General features: G+C 39.6%; 1 protein-coding gene across 1 annotated transcript in view; it reads left to right on the top strand.

The window, feature by feature from the left end:
* The window catches only part of CERS3 (ceramide synthase 3), a 124,004-nt gene extending 101,515 nt beyond the window's left edge, over positions 1 to 22,489 (top strand). The window contains exon 11 of the mRNA XM_019945767.3: positions 19,955 to 22,489. Within this exon, the coding sequence (XP_019801326.1) occupies positions 19,955 to 20,122 (168 nt within the window). The 3' untranslated portion in view covers positions 20,123 to 22,489. The remainder of the gene's footprint in view (positions 1 to 19,954) is intronic.
* The last annotated feature ends 855 nt before the right edge of the window (positions 22,490 to 23,344 follow it).

Genomic DNA, 23,344 nt, shown 5'->3' on the forward strand with positions numbered 1-23,344 from the left:
GTCTTTGCCACTGTGCACCGGCCTTCTCCAGCTGTGGTGAGTGGGGGCTACTCTTCGTTTTGGTGCACAGGCTTTTCATTGTGGTGACCTCTCCTGTTGTGGAGCACGGACTCTACGTGCGTGGGCTCCAGTAGTTGTGGCACGCGGGGTCAGTAGTTGTGGCTCGCAGGCTCTAGAGTGCAGGCTCAGCATTTGTGGCTCACAGGCTTAGTTGCTCTGCAGCATGGGGGATCTTCCTGGACCAGGGCTCGAACCCGTGTCCCCGGCATTGGGAGGTGGATTCTTAACCACTGCACTAACAGGGAAGTCCCTGGAGCATACTTAAAATAATTATGTTAGCATCTTTGTTTGCTAATTCTGTCATCTCTGATAGTTCTGGGTCTGTTTCTATTGAATTTTCTCTGAGTTATGTGACATTTTCCAGCTTCTTTGCAAACCCAGTAATTTTTGATTGGATGCCAGACATTTTGAATTTACTATGTTAGATGCTGGATATTGTTGTATTCTTTCAAATAGTGCTTTTTTCAATGTAGTAAAACTAGTGTATTTTGGTTTTGTATGAAGTTAACTTACTTGTAATAAGTTCGATACTTTCAAAGCCTGCTTTTATAAGGTTTGTGAAAATGAGAGTAGAATAGCCTTTAGTCTATGGCTATTAAGTGGAGTTCTTCATAGTATTCTCTTTGCTGTCCATGTACTAAGAGTTCTTTCTACTCTGGCTGGTGAGAAGACAACAAATGGCCAAGCCAATGTAGGTTCCAGGGGTTGTTTTGCCAACTCCTTTCTGGTAGTTCTCGGCCTGGCCTCCAGTAGTTTCCTCATACACATGCACAGATCAGTACTCAGCCAGAGACTGAAGGGGACCCCACTGCAGATCTCTGGAGCTCACTCTCTGTGTAACTCCTTTTTTACCAGCATTCTGCCCCATAAATTCTAGCTTCCTTGCCTTTGGTGAACTCTCTGTTTCCTGAACTCACTGGCACCACTGGGCTCCGTTTGGGGTCTTTGCTGTGCTTCAGCTTAGAAGCTTCCTCCAGGCAGTAACTGGGGCAGTTGAAGGGCTTCCCTTCTACATTTTCCTGTTCTTAGGAATCACAGTCCCAAGCAGCTTATTGAACAGTGTCTAAAAATTATTGTTTCATATGTTTTATCCAGTTTTCTGTTTGTTTAACATGATAGAATAATCTATTACCTATTTTTCTATAATAGCCAAAAGCAGAAGTCACAGTATTTTATTTTCTAAATAACAACACTTAATATGCTTCCTGAGATGTCCTGTTTTACTTTTCAAACAAGTACAACTGTTTGGTGATTCCTTCTTTTTTCCTGATTTTTCTCTCTAGGTCAATGCTGTCCAATAAAAATATAATGTGAGCCACACACATACATAATGTTAGGTTATCTAGTAGTGTCATTTTAAAAATAATAAGAAACAGGTGAAAGTAATTTAATAATATATTCTATTTAACACAATACAAACAAAATATTATCATTTCAATTTTGCCTGATGTATATTTTGTCTGGTATGTATTTTAATCAGGGAAGGATTATAATCACAATCATTATTTAAAGCTAATATAGTGATTCAGCAATCAGTACAAACAAATCATTAATGAGATATTTTTCATCCTTTTTTTCCATACTAAGTCCTTGAAATTCAGTGTATATTTTACACTTACAGCATCTTTCAATTTGGACCAACCTCATTTCAGAAGACACACATGGTGAATGGGTGGCTACTACATTGGGTGTTACAGCTCCTAGCTCTAGACTAGCAATTCTGCTTCTCAACCACTGCATATGGGACAGGTGGCGGGATATGTTCTCATGTGTAATTTGTTCTCACGGGGTCCCTGGTGGTGTATTCAATTGTAACATGCTGGCTGTACCTACTACCCTTTCTTTCCACCCAAGAAAACTTTCCAGTTTGTGAGCAAGGGAGGAAGGTACTATTCTCGGGATCTTTTTTTTTTTTTTTAAGCCAATTCTTTGTCTTGTTTTTCATTCTTTTCTGCAGGTGCCTTACTTTTCTAATCCTATTTCCTTCTTTCCCTTCACTACTCATCTCCAGGTACCACTCTTCTGTGTATACCTGGTTCTCCCCCACAAGCTCTGCTTCTCCGAGGCTGACACTTGTATATTGTACACGTTGGAGCCCCTTCTCTTTAGCAAGGGCTATGAACTTCCAGGTCATTTATGGCTTTACTTTGTGTTTCTGGGGGGGGATTTTGTCTGTGCTTCTTCTAAGTCCTGTACTCCCAGGCTGCTTGTTTTTCTGACCTCCTCTTCCCCCCACCCCCTTTCCCAGCCACAAACTAGAGGGCTGTGGGAGCTAACTGGAATTTGTAAATGTTTTCTTTTTTATCCAGATTCTCCTTTAAATCAGCACCAGTTTCTAGATATGGTCTGACTAATACAAAGTCAAGCAGTTTTGATGTCTCTTTCTGTGAAAACTATGCTGCCATCAATGCATCCTAGTTTTGCTTTGAGTTGCTGGTAGTTCACATTAGGTTGTTAATTCATATTGAGCTTGAAATTGATTAAAACCTCTAAGTCTTTTTCACATCAGCCAAGCCACATTTCTGCTCAGGATTGTATGTTGATGATTGTGACTTTTGTGGAAGTTATATTCCTTCTTGTTAAACTTCATTTTGCTTGGCCAGCTTATCATTTGAGTCTTTTGTTTAAGAATGGGAGGGCTTCCCTGGTGGCGCAGTGGTTGAGAGTCCACCTGCCGATGCAGGGGACACGGGTTCGTGCCCCGGTCCGGGAGCATCCCACATGCCGCAGAGCGGCTGGGCCCGAGAGCCATGGCCGCTGAGCCTGCGCATCCGGAGCCTGTGCTCCACAATGGGAGAGGCCACAACAGCAAGAGGCCCGCGTACCGCAAAAAAAAAAAAAAAAAAAAAGAATGGGAAAGCATGACATTTGGTGATGGGTGCCTAAACGTTTCAGAAGACCTTTTGTCTAAAAGGCCTATTAAAGAAATTCAGGATTATTCTATATAATCTAGTTCATGAAAAAGAGTCATTTTTTGGCTTGATATATATTTTAATCAGGAGAGGACTATAATCATATTTAAGACTAATGAAGAATAAGGTATTATTCTGGATCTCACACCCAAAAGATCTCTCAGGATTTCCACTTTTCGTTTCAGTTCAGCTTGTTACATACTGGCTATGTTAACTATAGCTTCACTAGAATGACCTGTAGAGCCTTAAAAATAATACTCACAGCCAGGTTCTAATTCAGACCAATTAAATCAGAATCTATGGGGACTAGACCCAGACACTGGGGTTTTTGACAGTCCTCTTCTTCCCCCAACATAAGTGATTCTACTCTGCCTCTCAGGTTGAGAGCCACTAGATCAAGTGGAGAAACCCAGCTGTGTGTGTGTGTGTGTGTGTGTGTCCTCTCTGTCCTACTCTGCACAAGTGTCCATGGACATCCCTCTGATTGCTGAGTCTGCTTTCTAAAAAGCAGAGATGGCTGCACTCTTCCCCACATCTGTAGAGTTCGCTGACATGACCTCAGCAAATACACCCATCATGAAAATTTTAACAAGAGCAGTAGACTTCATGTTACATAGGGGTTCTATGCTGAAAAAGCCTTAAAAATAAAAAGTCAGACTGTTGAAACAGGCACCAAGCACTCTGAGATTCTTTACTTTCTAGAAAACCAGAATTCTCTAAATAGTACATTTCTCTGGAGAATTAAAGACATGAGTCATTACATAAAGTGAGACATACTGGTAATTTTATATTACCTTTCTGGACTAAAAAGACTCATGACATACAGAGTCAAGGAAGTCAAAATTGTTTGCAATCATGGGATTTTAAAATGTGAAAGACCCTTAGGCACAGAGAGCAGCAATCTAGAGAGGGTCTGTGGCCTAAGCATCCACCTGCTGACTGCAGTGTGGTACCTGACTGTCAGCTGAGGCATCACCAGAGCTGGTGTGACATGCAGCCTTTCAGGCCCCACTAGATACTTTCTGAATGAGAATCTGTATTTTATCAAGAAACTTAGGTGATTCATATGCACATTAAAGTTTGAGGAGCACTGGTCTAGAAATTTCATATTACAGATAACTGATAGGAAATGTCCATGTGTAGCCAAGTTTCAAAGAATTAAATTTAATGCAGCTCCTTTGAGTAGAAAAAAAGGGGAAAACTGTTTTTTTCTGTGACCTTGTCAACTTGGATAATAGGAACTAATATGACAAAAAGGAATGTATTTTGACAGTAGTTCAGAAGATTAAACTCTGACTGAATGCACTTTCTTTTTCATACAGTTAAAGCTAAAATTTTCTTTCAAAACAGCATAAAGTGCTTATTATATTGTCCTTTGTTTCATTGCCAACTGTGGATTTAGATGTGGAGCCATTCAAAAAAGCAGTGGGACATTATGAGTCATTCACGACCTCCTGGGCTTTTGACATTACTGTAAAGCCACAGATTCCCGAGCGCAGAGTTTAGTTAAGGCATTTCAAAAGCACAGCTCTGCAATTTTATTGAAACCATGGTTGCAGATGTCATTCCCAGAGTGTATGGAAGTGCTGTGGCAGAGATTATTCGTAATTTTATCCTATTAACATATTTTTTCTCATTGTCAAAGTTTATTTTGTTTGGTAATCCTTGCAATAATTTTTGAGGACTGCAGACCAGGGCCAGCTACTTACTTTCACTAATAGGCAAATCATGATTAATTCATAAAAGTATATATATTCTGGAATCTAAAAATATAAGAAAAATTACACAAAAAATAAAACTAAAAGCATAGACATCATCAGGGCTTGACTTTAAATTTATTGTACTCACTTTTTTTTTGGTGGATATGAAAGTGGTAAGTTGTGTATTAATTGAGTGATGCTGGTTGTATTACACACATAATCCAGTGTAAGGCGGTGGCTGTGGATGGGAATATGTTCTCATAAGACACGCAGGATAGTGAAGGGTTTTGGTGCCATGTCATATGAGGATAAACTGAAGAAAATAAGAATATTTAGCTTGAAGAGGGGTTAACTTCAGCATTTGAAGGAAGTATACAGACCCCTTTTGGATAAGGAGGCAGATTTTAGCACCATATGAAAAAAGAAGCAGGTAATGAATTACTGGAAATGTACAAGCAGGAGAATGTACATCTTTTGCTCTGGTTGTTAAGAAAGGCATATCAGCATCAAGTAGAAATTAGATTAGATGAGCTTAAAAGTCCCTCCAAACCTGGAGGCCTTTGGGCACCATTCTTTCTTATGTAATTGCCCCTCTACATCTCAAATGCTACCACTCCAATCCAAGCCACTGACATTTCTCTTCTGGTCTATGACCACAGCCTCCTAAGTGCTCCACATTTGACCACCATGGATTCTGTTTCCATACAGCAACAGAGAACACTGTTATATATAAACCAGTTTCCACAGAAAGCAGATTTCTGAGGATAGGCACCTTGTCTTTTTTTGTCACATATATTCCCAATACTTCAAACAGTGCTACACAGCGGTTTCCATTTGGACTTAGAAGTAACTTGGAACTTTTTACCATGACCTATTAAATCTGTAATCTGGTCCATGCTTACTCCCCGACCTCATCTTAGGTCATGCTCCATCTTTCTTACCATGTTTTAGCTGCACTGGCCTTTCTGATCCCTGAGCATGCCATTCATCTCAGGGCCTTTGTACATACTGTGTCTTCTTCTTGAAATGCCTACCCCATCTTCCCTGACCACTCCTCCTTAACCTTCAGATTACAACCTTTGTGTTCCATTTCCTTAGCAAGGCCTTCCTTCCTTCCCATCCATCTAAGTGAGATCCCCAATTTACACATCATGGTATTCTCTGCTTCCTAACACTTACAAATGGGTGGTTGAATATTGTTATGTGTTTGATACCTTAGGGTTTGGCTCTTTGAATAGAGTACAAGTTATTTGAAGACAGAAACCATTATATCCCCAAAGTCTTACACAATGCACAGGGGCTCAAGAAATATTTTTTGAATCAGTGGTTCTCACCTGGGGTGGTTTTGCTCCCCGCCTTGCCCCCTGGGACATTTGGTAATCTCTGGAGACAATTTTGGTGGTCATAACTGGCATCTAGTGCACAGAGACCAGGAATACTTACTACTAGCCCTTCTACAATGGGCAGAACAGTCCCCACAGAATAAACTGGCTGAGATCCCTGGAATAAATGAGTAAACTCCTCTCTCTTTTGGTTGATTTCACTTTGTGGTTGGTGTTGATCTCAAATTATTCCTTGCTTTCCCACCTGACAGTGTCATCCTATACAGAGAGAAGTTAGGTTTATGCAAGAACAGCCAAACACACTCTTTCTTGAGGAGCCAAGCTCTCCATAATTATCTGTTTAGCATTTCTTCAGGTGTTGGCAGTTTAAAATTACTCAAGTGATAATCACAAATGGTTGCCAGCCATCTCCTTTAGAAATAAGACACCTGCATTTGGAAAGTTCTGATGGATTGAGAGAATGAGACTGTAGCTAATTGTTCAGGTGTAACTGAGAGAAAATTATGACTTTGATGGCACTACACCTTTCTGTTCCTGCATGGCTTTGTACAGTGTGGGTTGAGAAGGACATTGCGGGTGAGGCAGTGTGGACTGTGCCGAACACTCGTTCCTCATTCATTCTAATTCACTTAGTGACCAGTTCTCTCTCCTTACTTTTCACCTCTTTAAGCTCACTGAATGTTGGGTCTAAGCCAGCAGAGCCATTCATGTCCTGGAGGGAGCCAGTTCTCACCTCCTGCCCTGCACACACACATTTCTCTCCTAGGGGCTGCAAGGCTTCTCATCTTTAGTTCAAGCCTCTGCATTTATGAGGAAGTCTTCTAAGGTTGCTACTTAAGGAAACACTTCATTCAGCTCTGTAGTCACTCTAGGACACTGCTTCCCAGCTTCCTTACCTCAGGCACTGAAGAAATTGATATTTGTACAGCACACTGGGGGAAACTGACAGGACTACCCAAAGCAGGAGACTGGGGCTCTGCTAGTTGCCCCAAGGCCTGAGAGAATCAATATCTCAGCATATCTTTTAACCCTTTCCTGGCACATCAGTTGGGAAACACTGGTGTAGAAAAGCCCCACTATACTATGGCTGCTCAGCTATAAGCCAGTTATGTATTTCCTTTTGAAAGTTGGCTGGTGGATTGGAGTTGTCTAAAAGCAAATCATATTTCTCTATCCCTAGAGAGAGGCAGGCACGATATTTGTAAATTTTCCTTATTCAAAAATCCTGCCAACAACAGTAGTCTGGCTCCTCTGAGCTGTGGAAGCAGCACTGTCCGGCAGGAGCTGTCTGCAGTGGCCATCGCAAGTCTTGCAAGGCAGTACTGCAGGGCACTGTAGGTCAGCAAGGGTCTTTCAGGACCCAAACCTGTGTGACTGCATCTCAGAGGGCCAGCTGTGCTGCCCAGCTCAGCTGACTGCCGTGCCCTCAGACTCTGAGGTCCTAGGCAGGGACTCACCAACAGAACAGTTCAACTCAGAGTCTGGATGTGACCACAGATATTAGATGTAACTTGGAAACCACTAAGACAGGAGCTCAGGGATCTGTGTCAGAGTCCCTCTGAATGCGATAAGCTGGGAAACAAGATCTCCCATAAAGGGCAGGACTGAAGATGACCTGGCAGTTTTGCCTGGAGCAGCTGTGTGGATGGTAGTGCCATGTGCTGAAATACGAAGGCCAGAGAAGGTGGTGTAAACGGAGCCTCGAATCTGACAAGGCCTTAGGCAGCTGAGAGGAGATGGTCTGAAGCCTGGAAGAAAAGTCCACGCTGGGATACAAATTTGGGATCACCTGCATTCGGATGGGATTTAAGATTCCCATCTTGTGGTATTAGATTCATCCATTCACTTGCTCATCAAATATACACTGAGTGCTTGCTGAGTGCTGGTGACATCACCTAAGAGAAACTAGGGGAGGAAGATGGCACATTCCGGTATATTCCACCCCATCCTTTCTCCCTCCCTCTGCAGAAGGGAAGCTGATGTCCTTCCACACATGCTTTTATATGCTTATTATGTTTGGATATAGCCACAATTAAAGCATTGCTTTTTTGTTTTTAAACTTTACATAAATGGTATGATTTAGTTTATATAATTGTACAACTTGTTTTCTTCACTCATTATGACATTATTCATATTGAGAAATATTACTGTGGACCAGTGTACTTACCTCCTGTATAGTATCCATCACAGAATAGTCCACAGTCTACATATCCTCCTGTTTACATCTTTATATATGTCTCCTGGTGGCACATATGGGAGTTTCTCTATAAGTAGAATTCCTGAGTCAAGTTTACCAGATGCTGCCAAACAATTTGTCAAAGTATGTGGGAGTCTCTCTTGCCCCACATCCTCACCAATTTTCGGTACCATCAGATATTTTAATATTTACCAGTTTGATGAATAAGAGATTTTATCTCATTTTAATTTGCATTACTAAGCTTGAGCATTTTGTATAGTTGATTAGTCAATAGTTGTCTCTTCTGTGAATCATCTGTTTATATTCATTGTCTGCTTTTCTGTCACATTGGATTTTTTTCCTTCTTAATGGTGCATATGAATTCTTTGTTGGATGCTAATATTTGAAACAAACTTTAACATTTTGTTGTTAATACACATTTTTCTGGGCTATATATTCAATACTTAATCTTCTGTCTTTCCATGGTTATTTCCTAAGTGTTGCTTACATAAATCCTAATGATTTTTTTTCAAAATGGTTTTGTATATCTTTGCCCAGTTAAAGTTGTGGAATTTGCAGGCTGTTGAATCTAAAACTGCGTCTAAAGGATGCAAAATGTGTAGAAAATACACTAATTTTAATGGTTTTAATCCCCAAAGCAAAGTACATTCATGAAATCAAATCATTTTCTACATCACAAGTTGGTGATTACCACAGAGCCTTTTACATTTATTTTAAATTTACTTTTAGGTAATATAGAGAATATGAAAGAAATCCATGCATTTTTATCAAGAGCCACATAGCGTAATCTGAGCTCTTCTCCACCAAGCTGAGTCAGTGAGCTGAGTGGGTTCAAGTCCTGTAGTTTTTATCTCTTCTGGAAAATGAATCTGCCCGACCAGATACTCTCCAGAGTCCATCTATCCCTAAAACTTACTTTTTCTCCTAGAAGCTCATTTTTTAAAGCCTGTAAGCCTTAGCAAAGTGAAATAATTTCTTAAGGAAATTAGGTACATTGATAGCAGCAAGTGTAATGAAAATAAAAACCATCAGTGGAAAGTACAATATATTTCATACCGGTGAGTTGGGACAGTTTAAAAAGCAACCTTTGAGTCCGGTTCTGAAATTCAAGAGAAGAGGCATTCTATGTATACAGACCAGTCACAAAAATTGGGAACCATGCATAAGCCGATTTTAGGGCATGTTTTCGATACTGCTTTGACTTGCACTCATGACTGCAGGGAGCCGGGACAGTGGCCTTGGTCCTGTACTCTGTGTCTGAGAGATTTGACACCAGCCAAAGTGAATTACTGTGTGATATTACAGGTTCAAGCATTTTTTCACAAGCCCCCCACCAAAAAAAAAGGGTCAATAGGAGAAGTTGGAAGTGTGTCCATTGCTTTAAGATACTCCCGTGCTTGGGTGAATGAGTCTTTGAATGTGGTTCGGTTAAGCTCTGTGCCCCTGCTCCTGGAACATGCCCTTCAAAGGGGAATGTTGGCTTCAACCGACTTTAATCTGGAGAAGATCATTTTGGTCCCAGATTCAGGGTTTCTGTTTCTCCTAGCATATGGGATGCTTTCAGACTGATTGCTCACCTTCCTTCATAGTGACTGTGACTTCAACCCCATCCTCTGAATGCGTGTCTTCTCTGCCCTCCTGGAGTGCCAGGCTGATGACATTTGCCAATACTGGTGCCATTAGTGATGTGGGGGTTCCAAAGCCCTTGTTAAGACCTGTTACAAGGTCTCTCTTCCATAAGTAACTTGTTCTTCATTCCCTTCACCATCATTTTGTGTAACTGAAGGGAGTTGCTGGGGAGAGGAAGGAGGTACTTTTAAAAGACATTGCAGAAATTATATTCATGCATTTCCATTTGTGGAATGAATAATATTGCCAATAATGTATTCTAGAGGGCCCAGGTCATTTCTGGAAAATGTCCAGTTGAATATTAGATATCTTTTCTAATTCCATAAAGAAAGTTATCTAAAGTTATCAGAATAGTAATATGCTGTCTGTAATGGCACTGCTAACCCTTCACCAAGGGCAGCTGGCGGGCAGGTAACAGGAAGCATGTGTGCTGTGATATGCTTGGCATGTGTGAGAACTGTGCATCTGGTGGCTGCAGCCCTTGGCTCCCTTCACTCTTCGAAGAAGAGTTTAGATCCTTCACTCTTCGAAGTAGGGTTTAGATCCTTCTTTTTTGCATGGATTTTCTTGGGCCCTTAATGATTTGTGGGAGGGTTCAGGGCCAACAAGTTGCACGAGACCAGTTCTACAAGCCCAGGGACAACTAAGAAGTAGGAAAGTAAGGGGCGCTGGTGTGCAGAGAAAAAGCAAAGGGAAGGACAATACAAGAAAAGAAGCTGGCTGATTCCAAGGGAGAGACTCACTGCTGCTGGTGCAAGCAGAGTCTTGGCATCCCATCAAAGCAGACAGGTAGAGTTCTAGAAAACACTGTGGCTTGACATTTAGCAGGTGTTTAGATTTTGTTCCCCTAGAGCAAGGTTGACTTGTTTTTGATTTCTATTAAGTATTGTAATTACTGGAAAAGATTTACCATTGTGAAAAGGTACTTTGCAGAATACGGATTGTGATTTATATCTTAAACTTTTCTGATTTCAGCTGATTAGCAAAGCCTCATTTTTTCTAGCACACCTTAGCCAGTGTTTTTCAAACTGTAGGTTGCAGATCATTAATAGGTTGCCAAATCAGTTTTGTACATCATTTTTAAAATGGAATAGAATAGAATAAAGCATGCCAGTGTTTGTCTCACCCCCTGGGTGCCCTGTCTCTCCAAATATTCCAGCAGGGGTTTGTAGAGCACTGTTTTGAGGTGTCTAAGTTTTGATAGGGTTTTCACCCTGTCTGCCTCTTGTAGCTGTGTGGCCTTGAAAAAGTTACTTAACCCCTCTAAGCCTCATTTTCCTCTCCTTTAAAGTAAATAGAATAGGTCCTATGTCCTAGGGTTGCTGTGAGGAGGAAACGGTATTGTTCATACTAATTGCTTAGTTCAGTGCCTGGCACATGGACATTTATAGCGTGGATAGTGCCTTCATTTATAATTGCCAAATCTTGGAAGCAACCAAGGTGTCCTCCAATAGGTCAGTAGATGCATACTTCTGGTACGCACATCCGAACAATAGAATATTCTTCAGCAATAAAAAGAAATGAGGGGCTTCCCTGGTGGCGCAGTGGTTGACAGTCCGCCTGCCGATGCAGGGGAGACGGGTTCATGCCCCGGTCTGGGAAGATCCCACATGCCGCGGAGCGGCTGGGCGCATGAGCCATGGCCGCTGAGCCCGCGCATCCGGAGCCTGTGCTCCACAACAGGAGAGGCCACAACAGTGAGAGACCCGCGTACCGCAAAAAAAAAAAAAAAAAAATAGAAATGAGCTATTAAGCCATGAAAAACCATGGAGGAACCCTACATGCTTATTACTAAGTGAAAGAAGCTAATCTTCAAAGTTAAATACTATATGATTCCAACTACAAGACATTCTGGAAAAGACAAAACTATGGTGACAATAAAAAGGTCAGTGAATGCCAGGGCTTGGGAGGGAGGGAGGGATGAACAGGAAGAGCACAGAGGATTTTTAGGACAGTGGAATAAAAGCCCCTTAAGGGTGTCATTGCTGTTATTGTTGTATTACAGATAGCATATACAAGATGAAATTGAATATAATATGAGGTTTTATTAATATTTTTGAATACCGTTCAATTTCCAATTTGCATTATTCAAGTTTTTTTTTAACATCTTTATTGGGGTACAATTGCTTTACAATGGTGTATTCAAGTTTTTATAGTGTGCAACCACCTATACATCTATCTAACAAACTCTTACTACCAGGAAATCCTTTCTGAGCTTGATTCATCATCAAGGGCAGTGGTTCTCCAACCTGTTGGACCCACACCCTCTTCACTAGCCTGAAATTAAATTCCTAGGTAATATCACTCACCTAAAAGCATAATTTCAAAAAGCAATATAATGCCACAACGTAATAAAAAAGAAATAAGATGAAAAACATTTCTGATAAAATATGCATTTCGTGTGTAACGTGTACATGACTGCCCTAGAGAATGTAATGAAGTTGGCAGATGCTGTGCTTGCTTATATGGAGACTCAGCATGAGTGGGGCAGCTGCAAGTGCAGACTGACACAGCCTCAAATGCCACTGGTAGGGTTGCCATCAGTGACATGGCTTTCTGAAATTGTGAAGTTCTGAACAAAATGAAGTATAGTCTTCCTTGGATTTATGTACATAGTTGCAGTCCTGAAAAGTTGAGAATATATTAAAACCATGCAAGAATTCCTGTGCTTGAATGTACAATGGAATTAGATTCTAGGCTTGGATAATTACAAATGCAGGTCTGGCAGGACATTAGGGTGTCATGCACATTGTAGGGTATGCGGCATCCCTAGCCAATGCTCATTAAAAGTCAGTAGTGCTCCCCAACCTTTATGACTGTGAGGATGTCATACATTTCTAAAAGCCTGAATATGGTCCAGGCCCTCTTCTCAGAGGTGAGGGTGCTGGAGGATGTGGCTTCAAGCTATGGGGAGCATCCTCCAGGATGAATTTATTTCTCAGCTAAAGCAGCTATTCAAGTCCTGGAGAAAGGGGTGGGAAGACGCTAGTATGCCTTTCTGGGGAGAAATCAGTTTCTTTGTTTTGATTCAGATTTCCCCTTGTTCCCTACAAAAAACTTTTGAGGAAAGAAAAGGAGAGCCAAGAGGCACCATCCATGAAAGCAAACGTCAGCCAAGCATGGCCCTTCCCTCAAAGACTCCGTCTGCAGGGGGAGCACTCTGATCCTGGCTCCCAGCAAATCATGGAGAGGCTGCGTTTCTCTGTTGCATCTTAACTGATGAGATGCCAAGTTTATTCCTCAGTGTTTACAGTGAGCCTTGTTTATTTTGGGACCCTTTCTGTGTTGTTGTGAAAAGAGCAAAACATACAGAAAAGAGCCTATGAAGTTATATTTCTGTGATTAAGACAGCAGAATGTGTGTACGTTGTTGTTGATGTTGTTGTTTAAGCTGTGTTTGCATGAAGCTTGTATGCAAGGAAGTATTTGGTTACATATACCCCAAGAATCTCCAGAGGTGGTCAGTTTTAGTCTTCAGGTCACAAAAAGGGAAAACTCTTATGGTTATGGATATCATCTTGAAAAATGATGCGTGAGGAAACAGCCTCCACCTTCCATAGTTTTTTTCTTTTCTAGGCTGGGTTTAATAGAGATGTTTCTGAACTGGCTTAGAGGGTCAGGGGTCAGATCCAACACTGGCCTTGCAGAGAGCTTGAGTTCTTGGTATTGTTTTAATAGTTCATACCATCATTATCTTTTGCAATGAAGTCTGATCTGCAGCAATTCCATCTGCATTCATTGGGACAGTGTTATTCTTCTAGGAGTTTTCCTCACAAAATTCCTTTCAGAACACTGTAAAGAAGAGGAGAAACATATTACTCTTAATTAAGAACTGTCCTTGAAGGAATTCCTGCATAAAGAAAATAGGAAACATCCTATTCCCAACAATAAAAATATCCTGACAACCAAAATGCCCGCTTGAGCAATACTTTACTTAGCAGATGTTTATTGGGAAAACTATAATGTTTGTGTTCTAAAAAGAAATACATTTAAGTTTTATTTTTAAACTTATCATCAGTGAAATTTATTTTTTCCTGTTGGTGTACAGTTCTGTGAATTTTAACACAAGTGTAGATTTGTGTAGCCATCACTATAATCTGGATACAGAATAATTCTGTCACCCCAATAACTCCTCCCTCCACCCCAGCTCTTGGCAGCCACTTATCTGTTCACCATCCCTACAGTTTAGTCTTTTTAAGAATGCCATGAAAACTACATCAGTATGTCTTTTGGTAGGTATAATTGTTTTACAATGTTGTGTTCGTTTTTTTTGGGGGGGGGTAATAGTTGTTTTACAGTGTTGTGTTAGTTTCTACTGTATAGTGAAGTGATGCAGAGTTCCCCGTGTTATACAACAGGTTCTCTTTAGTTATCTATTTTATACATATTAGTGTATATATGTCAGTCTCAATCTCCCAATTCATCTCACCTCCCTTTCTGACCGGTGTGAGGTGAACCTCATTGTAGGTTTGATTTGCATTTCTCTAATAATTAGTGATGTTGAGAATCTTTTCATGTGCCTCTTGGCCATCTGTATGTCTTCTCTGGAGAAATGTCTATTTAGGTCTTCCACCCATTTTTGGATTGGGTTGGTTTTTGGGTTTTGGTTTTATTTTTGATATTGAGCTGAATGAGCTGTTTGTATATTTTGGAGATTAATCCTTTGTCCATTGATTCATTTGCAAAAATTTTCTCCCATTCTGAGGGTTGTCTTCATCTTGTTTATGGTTTCCTTTGCTATGCAAAAGCTTTTAAGTTTCCTTAGGTCCCATTTGTTTATTTTTGTTTTTATTTCTATTACTCTACAAGATGGGTCAAAAAAGATCTTGGGGCTTCCCTGGTGGCGCAGTGGTTGAGAGTCTGCCTGCCGATGCAGGGGACACGGGTTTGTGCCCCGGTCTGGGAAGACCCCACATGCCGCAGAGCGGCTGGGCCCGTGAGCCATGGCCGCTGAGCCTGCGCGTCCGGAGCCTGTGCTCCGCAACGGGAGAGGCCACAACAGTGAGAGGCCCGTGTAACGCAAAAAAAAAAAAAGATCTTGCTGTGATTTATGTCATAGAGTGTTCTTCCTATGTTTTCCTCTAAGAGTTTTATAGTGTCTGGTCTTACATTTAGGTCTTTAATCCATTTGGAGTTTAGTTTTGTGTATGGTGTTAGGGAGTGTTCTAATTTAAGTCTTTTACATGTAGCTGTCCAGTTTGCCCAGCACCACTTATTGAAGAGACTGTCTTTTCTCCATTGTATATCCTTGCCTCCTTTGTCATAGATTAGTTGACCATAGGTGCATGGGTTTATCTCTGGGCTGTCTGTCCTGTTCCATTGATCTATATTTCTGTTTTTGTGCCAGTATCATACTGTCTTGATTACTGTAGCCCTGTAGTACAGTCTGAAGTCAGGGAGCCTGATTCCTCCAGCCCCATTTTTTTTTTTTTTTCTCAAGATTGCTTAGGCTATTCAGGGTCTCTTTTGTCTTCATACAGATTTTAAGATTTTTTTGTTCTAGTTCTGTGAAAAATGTCATTGGTAATTTGATAGGGATTGCACTGAATCTGTAGATTTCTTTGGGTAGTATAGTCATTTTCACAATATTGATTCTTCCAACCCAAAAACATGGTATATCTCTCCATCTGTTTGTGTCATCTTTGATTTATTTCATCAGTTTCTTATAGTTTTCTGAGTACAGGTCTTTTATCTCCTTAAGTAGGTTTATTCCTAGTTATTTTATTCTTTTTGTTGCAATGGTGAATGGGATTATTTCCTTAATTTCTCTTTCTTACCTTTTGTTGTTAGTGTATAGTAATGCAAGAGATTTCTGTGCATTAATTTTGTATCCTGCAACTTTACCAAATTCATTGATTAGCTCTAGTAGTTTTCTGGTGGCATCTTTAGGTTTTTCTATGTAGAGTATCATGTCATCTGTAAACATGATGGTTTTACTTCTTTTCCAATTTGTATTCTTTTATTTCTTTTTCTTCTCTGATTGCCATGGCTAGGACTTCCAATACTATGTTGAATAATAGTGGTGAGAGCAGACATCCTTGTCTTGTTCCTGATCTTAGAGGAAATGCTTTCAGTTTTTCACCATTGAGAATGATGTTTGCTGTGGGTTTGTCATATATGGCCTTTATTATGTTGAGGTAGGTTCCCTCTATGCCCACTTTCTGGAGAGTTTTTATTATAAATGGGTGTTGAATTTTGTCAAAAGCTTTTTCTGCATTTATTGAGACAATCATATGGTTTTTATTCTTCAGTTTGTTAATATGGTGTATCACATTGATTGATCTGTGTATATTGAAGATTCCTTGCATCCCTGGGGTAAATCCCACTTGATCATGGTGTATGATCCTTTTAATATGTTGTTGGATTCTGTTTGCTAGTATTTTGTTGAGGATTTTTGCATATATATTCATCAGTGATATTGGTCTGTAATTTTATTTTTTTGTGATATCTTTGTCTGGTTTTCGCATCCAGGTGATGGTGGCCTCATAGTATGAGTCTGGGAGTGTTCCTTCCTCTGCAATTTTTTGGAATAGTTTGAGAAGGATGGTGTTAGATCTTCTCTAAATGTTTGATAGAATTCACCTGTGAAGCCATCTGGCTTGGACTTTTGTTTGTTGGGAGGGTAGGTAACCTTTTGAAACAAACTTTTTTCACTTAACATAATGCTTTTGAGATTCATCCAACTTCTTATAAATGTCAGTAATTTGTACCTATTTATTGGTAAGTAGTATTCCATTGTATGGATGTACCATTCATTTACTTCTTGAAGAACATTTGGGTTGCTTACAATTTTGGGCAATTATGAATAGAGCTTTTATAAACATTTTTTTGTGTGTGAATATAAATTTTCATTTCTCTAGTGTAGATACTCAGGGGTAGGAATGCTGAGACATACAGTATATGTATGTTTGCCGTTATAAGTAAAAACTGTTTCCAAAGTGTCTATACCATTTTGCATTTCCATCAGCAGTGTATAAGAATTCCTTCCAGTTACTCTTCATCCTTGGTATTCTCAGGATTTTTAATTTTAGCTATTCTTATGATAGTTTTATCTAATCATGATTTTAATTTGCATTTTTCTAATGGCTAACGATGTTGAATATCTTTTCATATGTTTATTTGACATCCTATATCCTCCTAGAAGTGTGTATTTTTAAATATTTTCCCATTTTTTAAATGTTTTTTCTTATTGTTGAGTTTTGAGAATTCTTTATTATCCATACTAGTTGGATATGGGATTTGTAATTACTATCTCCCAGTTTGTAACCTGTCTTTGTACTCTCTAAATAGTATCTTTCTTTTTTTTTTTTAAATAGTACCTTTCATAGAGCAAAAGTTTTTAATTTTGATGCAGTACAGTTTATCATTTTTTTATGGAGTATGCTTTTTGTGTCTTGTCTAAGAACTTGTTATGCAACCCAAGGTCATAGGTTTTCTTCTAAAAGTTTTATAGTTTTATATTTTGCATTTAGATCTACAATTCATTTTGTGTTAACATATGTGTAAGGTTAAAATTTACTTTTTGCCTATGGATTTCTCCTTGCTCCAGCACCATTTGTTGAAAACACTATCCTTTCTCCATTAAATTGCTTTTGCACCTTTGTCAAAACTCAATTGGCAGTATTTGTGTGGGTGTATTTCTAGATTCTCTATTCTGTTCCATTGATCTATTTGTTTACCCCTTTGCTAATACCATCCAGTCTTGATTACTATAACTTTATAGTAAAGTCTTAAAATTGGATAGTTCGAGTTTTCCAATTTTATTCTTCTTTTGCATAATTGCTTTAGCTATTCTAGTTCCTTTGCCTCTCCATATAGAATTTAGAATCAGCTTGTCTATATCTATAAGAAATCTTGCTAAGATTTTAATGGTATTATGTGGAATCTGTAGATCAATATGGGGATAATCAACATTTTTACTGTATTGAAACTTCCAAGCCATGAACATAGTATGTCTCTTTAGTTATTTAGATCTTTGATTTCTTTCTTCAGAGTTTTGTAGGTTTTACATGCAGATACTATACATGCTTTGTTACATTTGTACCTAAGTGTTTTATTTTTTGAAACTATTGTAAATGTTACTGACTTTTAAATTTCTGTTTTAGTTGGACATTGCTAGTCATGTTAGTTTACTATGGCTGCCATAACAAATTACTACAAACTTGGTGGCTTAAAAAAACAGAAATTTACTCTTTTACAGTTCTGGAGGTCAGAAGTCTACAATCAGTTTTGAGCAGAAATCAAAGTGTGGCAGATCTGTGTTCCCTTCACACACAGCAGGGAATCTGTTCTTTGCCTCTTCCAACTTCTGGTGGCTGCCAGCATTCCTTGGCTTGTAGCTACATCACTTCAATCTCTACCTCTTCTTCATATTGCCTTTCCTCTGTGTTGAATCCCCTCTGCCTCTCTTATAAAGACACATGTGATGGCATTGAGTGGCCACCTGGATAGTCCATGATAATCTCTCATCTCAAAATCCTTAATTTAATTAATAATATCTGCAAAAAACTTTACCATGTAAGGTAACATTCACAGATCCCAGAAATTAGGACCTAATATTTTTGAGGACATTTTTTAGCCTACTACATTAGTGTCTAGAAATCAAGATTGTGTGTGTGTGTGTGTGTGTGTGTGTGTGTGTGTGTGTGAGAGAGAGAGAGAGAGAGAGAGAGAGAGAAAGAAAAAGACAGAGAGACAGAGACAAAGAGAGAGAGAAAGAGATTTTATGTGTTGACCTTTTATCCTGCAGCCTTAGTACTAAACTCACATATTAATTCTAGGAGTTTTTTGGTTGATTCTTTGGTATTTTGTACATAAATAATAGAGACACTTTTATTTCTTTCTTCCCAATTTGTATGAATTTTATTTCTTTTTCTTGCCTTATTTCATTGACTAGGATTTCCAGTACAATGTGAATAGGAATGGTGAAAGTGAACATCCTTGCCTTATTCCTATTCTTAGGGGGAAAGCATTCAGTTATTCACCATTAAGTATGATGTTAGCTTCTATTCCTTCTTTGTAGAGAAGTTTTACAATTTTTTTTTTATCATGAATGGATGTTGAATTTTGTCATATGATTTTTCTGCATCAATTGATATAATCATTTTTTCCCTTCTTTAGATTATTAATATGATGGATTACATTCATTGATTTCCAAATATTGAACCAGCTTTGCATTACTGGGACAAACCCCACTTTATCATAGTATAATTTTTTATACATTCCTGGTTTTGATTTGGAATATTTTATTAAGGATTTTAATGTCTATGTTCATTAAAGATATTGCTCTGTAGCTGTATTTTCTTATACTGTCTGTCTGGTTTTTGTATCAGGGTAATTCTGGCCTCATAAAATAAATTGGGATGTGATCCCTCCTCTTTTTTCTAGAAGAGATTGTGGAGATTTGGTGTTATTTCTTCTTTATACATTTCATGGAATTTGCCAGTGAAACCATTTGTGCCTGATATTCTTTTTCAGAAGATTTTAAACTACATATTTAATTTTTTTTCATATTTTTAAGACTACTCAGGTTATCTCTGTTTCAATTTCATTGATTTCTCATCTCTGTTATTTCCTTCCTTTTGCTCATTTTGGGCTTATTTTGCTTTTCTTTTTTTTTTTTTTCCTAGTTTCGTAAGTTGGAAGCTCATATTATTACAGACTTTTCTTCTTTTCTAATATAAACATTTAATGGTATACATTTCCTTTTAAACACTGTTTTAACTACACTGAAGAAAATGTGATGTGTTTTAATCTTAATTCAAAATGTTTTCTAGTATCCTTTGAGACTTACTCTTTTGATCCACTGATTATTTATAAGGGTGTTGATTAATTTCCAAGTGTTCTGAAATTTTCCCATTATTTTTTTATATTGATTTCTAGCTTAATTCCATTAGGACCTGAAACATATTTTGCATAATTTTGATTCTTTAAGTTTGTTAAGGTTTATTTTATGATCCATGATATGTTCTATGTTGGTGAATGTTTGGTTGTTTGAATATTGTGTTTTCTCTGAAGGGAGCCATATCTCTAAACTGAGCCCATTTGTTTGCTTATTCACTCAAGAGTCTTTCTGGAAGGTTGTCACTCACAGCCCATTGTTTCTTTTGTCTAGAATATCCAGGACGTGAGAAGTGATGATGAGGATGAGTATGAAGAGGAAGAGGTTGAGGAAGAGAAGGAGGAGAAGGAAGAAGCCACCGAAGGCAAAGAGACAGACGGTTTGAAGAATGGCCTTGGGGCCAACAGGCACCTCATTCCCAATGGTCAGCATGGCTGTTAGCTTGAAGCCCGCATAGCTCCTGGCGCACAGTGCGCTGCAAGGGCTGCTGGGAGCCGGAAGTGCTCCCTCCTCCATTGCTGGAGCCTCAGGACCCACAGGGACCACAGATTTTGCCCTTCCCTCTTTCTAACCAGCACCTTCCCCCCCAACCAAGACGTATTTAACAAAATGTTAATTTGTGTTAAAATGTTTAATATAAGCATCCCCATGGATTTTACTGGAGTTAGGACTCAGATTTCAAAGATTTCTCCTGAGAACCCTTCCACTTCTAATTGTTCCATTCATGAATTTAGACGTTTGGAGCCCACTTTGTTGTAGGCCTTCCCCTTCCCACCTTGCCTGTCCTCAGGATACTTTGGGAAGTGCTAAGTCAACCCACTTTTTCCAGGTGCGTTTAGCCACAGAGAGCAGCTCATTTCCCAAAAATGAGCTAGAAGTGGCAATGGAATGGTGGTGGCAGGACCAAACCAGGGGGCCAAGCTTCCAGGGCTCATGGATCCCTTTCTGCCATGGGCAGTGTTTAAACCTTCCATGCCGTGTGCTTCGTCTCTCCGATGGGAATAACCAGACCTGCCCTGCCCCCTCACAGGGTTGGAATAAGGATCAAATGAGATAATAATGGAAGTGAGAGTGCATACTGTAGGCTATGGTGTTGCTGTTACCTGACCCTCTTTTCACTGTGATCACAGTCCCGTTTGGGAGAGAAGCCTGGTGAAACTTGGCACTGAACAGGCCTGAACAAAAGGCACAGTCTTGAAGAATTCCTTTTAAATGTGTCTGGAAATACCTAAACATGCAAGTACCCAGAAAGCTGTTTCCAGTTTATCTGGTAACTATTTATTTGTTAGCTTCCCAAAGGTAATTCTCAAATCCCCCAGGTTCTCATCCCTCAGGTTCCATGGCCAAGGGGAGGGAGTTTGGGCCCCATTCCTTCTTGTCCTTTGCTGATTTCTCACTTATTTCCTCTCTGAAAGGGACGCTTCCCTGCTGTGGCCCTGAACCCCTCCTTCAGGCCAGCAGAGCTACCCAGCAGGCCATAGGGTCTACCTGGGGGCCTCTCTGGGGGCACTGGACCCAAGTCAGGTTGTTCCCCTAGCCACTATCACCCAGGAAGCCCAGTTTCTGGGGCATGTGTTTGAGCTCCTGATCAAAGGAGGTCTTGGAAAAACAAAGAGACTCTGTACTTTAAATCCCTGCTCTCCAACCCAATCAGAGTGCACAACAGTAAAGCAGAACAAAACAAAGGGCTGGAAAACACCCCTGAGAATGTCCAAGGACAGGTGCTTGAGTCAGTGTCAGCCCCTGGGGCTGCCTTACCTCTCTGGGAGGACAGGTAGGGGCTGGAGGGTCAGTAGCCACCTCTCGACCCCCACAGGGATACATCTCGAGGCCAGCGTGCAGGGCAGACCTCAGAGACTTTCTCAGGTTACTGACTGAGGAGAGGCAGAGCCTTGTAGAGGAAGAGCCTGAGCAAAATGTGCAACTTTTCCCCACCCAATCTCTCATATTTTGGGGTCACATTTTGCATCTTCATCCTGTTTTGCTCAGGGCCCGTATTATAAAGCCAAGTAAGTGGAAGCTAAGACTGTGGGGACTAGTAAAACCCACACAGACTCTACCAATGGGGGCTGCAGCCTCTGGAGCACAAAGGACACTGTATACAGTAAAGGTGTCTGCCTTTTTTTTTTTTTTTTTCAGTAAAAAGATGTTTTTAAAAGCTTCAGGCTAAACAAAAACAAAAAACTTCAAAATTCTTTCCCAACAAAATTTCTTTTTGAAGAATTGTTAGAACAACAGAAAAACATGTGTCAGGTTTCTCTGCATAATATTTGCATTTATGAGTACAATAACATTATATGTGTAATGTATATTATAAATCTCAAATGCCTCCAGTCACTTTAGGGCGTAGCTGTTGAATTATTATCAATATTTATATTATTTTTTTTTGGTGAAAGATCACACTAAGATATTATTTTTATGTTCCAGTTAACAGTTTTTTCCTTGATTTATTTTGGTCTTGTCTCTGTACCAAATAACTTCTTGCTTTAGGTAAAAAAAGTGTTTAGTTGTTGCTCTATCCTTCAGTTCTTTCTTTTTTTTCTTATTTGAACATTGAAGGTAAAATTGATATGCCAATTTCAACTATCTGTGATACAGCTGGAAGCACTAAACTATCTCTTAAGAGGTAGAGATGCATATTTTGTAACATTTTTAGGGCTTTTGTGGTTAATTTTAAGGGTAACCTGTCTTTCTACAGGAAACAAGAGCTCACAGTATATACCAGATGACTTTATAAAAATGTAGTCCACCATGCCGCCAGTATTATTGTAATGGTAATGACTTACAATAAAACAGAGACAGAGCCCAGCATGTGTGGTGATTGAGTAGATTCAGCACACACATTGTTTGGCTTCTTAGAGATCATTACTAGTCCTATTGAGTGGCGGAAACAAAGATTTGCCAGTCCTCTAGAAACACCCTGCAGGGAATCGGGGAGCAGTGGAGAACAGAGCCAAGTTAGGACATTAGGGCTGCTGGCCTTGGGGTACCAGACACCAGAGAGGAGAGGTAACAGGTCAGGCCTGACTGGGCTGAGTATCTTGGCTGTGCACAGTGTAGACAGACAGATGCTTGTGGGCTGGAGACTAACCTGGGCCACAGCACCTGAGCCCTGTAGCAGGCCCTGTAGAAGTGCTAAGTGCATGGTCCTAAAGATATTTTCTCAGCCCCCTTTTATATACCTACCTTTCAAAGGTGGAGGAGGAAATAGGGTCTATTGATGGTTCAACTGGCTGTCCATCAGAATTACCTATTGAGCTTAAAACACACCTTGCCTGCTCCATATTTAGATTAAGTACTTCTGGAATAAGAAAAAGGAATTTGCATTTTAACCAAGTCCATGTGCTTCTGAAGAGCAGTCAGGACTCTGTGTGACCCCACTTGGTTTTATTACTACTAGCAGTTTTATATGCTAATAAATGAGAATATACAATGATACAGAATATTTACTCCAAAATAAATTCAAATAAAATAATAAAGGAGAAAAGGAAACATGAGAGCAGTCAAGACAAATAGAAAACATTGTAAGAGTTTTACACTGGTTAGTACAATGGCAGTACTAATTACCAAATCCAAATTTATAGGTAATTACATCCAGTGTAAGAACAGAGTACCAGATCAGATTTTTTAATACTCCAACTATAGGCTACTTACAAGAGATAT

The sequence above is a fragment of the Tursiops truncatus genome, chromosome 2 (genome assembly GCF_011762595.2).
Source record: "Tursiops truncatus isolate mTurTru1 chromosome 2, mTurTru1.mat.Y, whole genome shotgun sequence".
NCBI classification, from domain to species: domain Eukaryota; kingdom Metazoa; phylum Chordata; class Mammalia; order Artiodactyla; family Delphinidae; genus Tursiops; species Tursiops truncatus.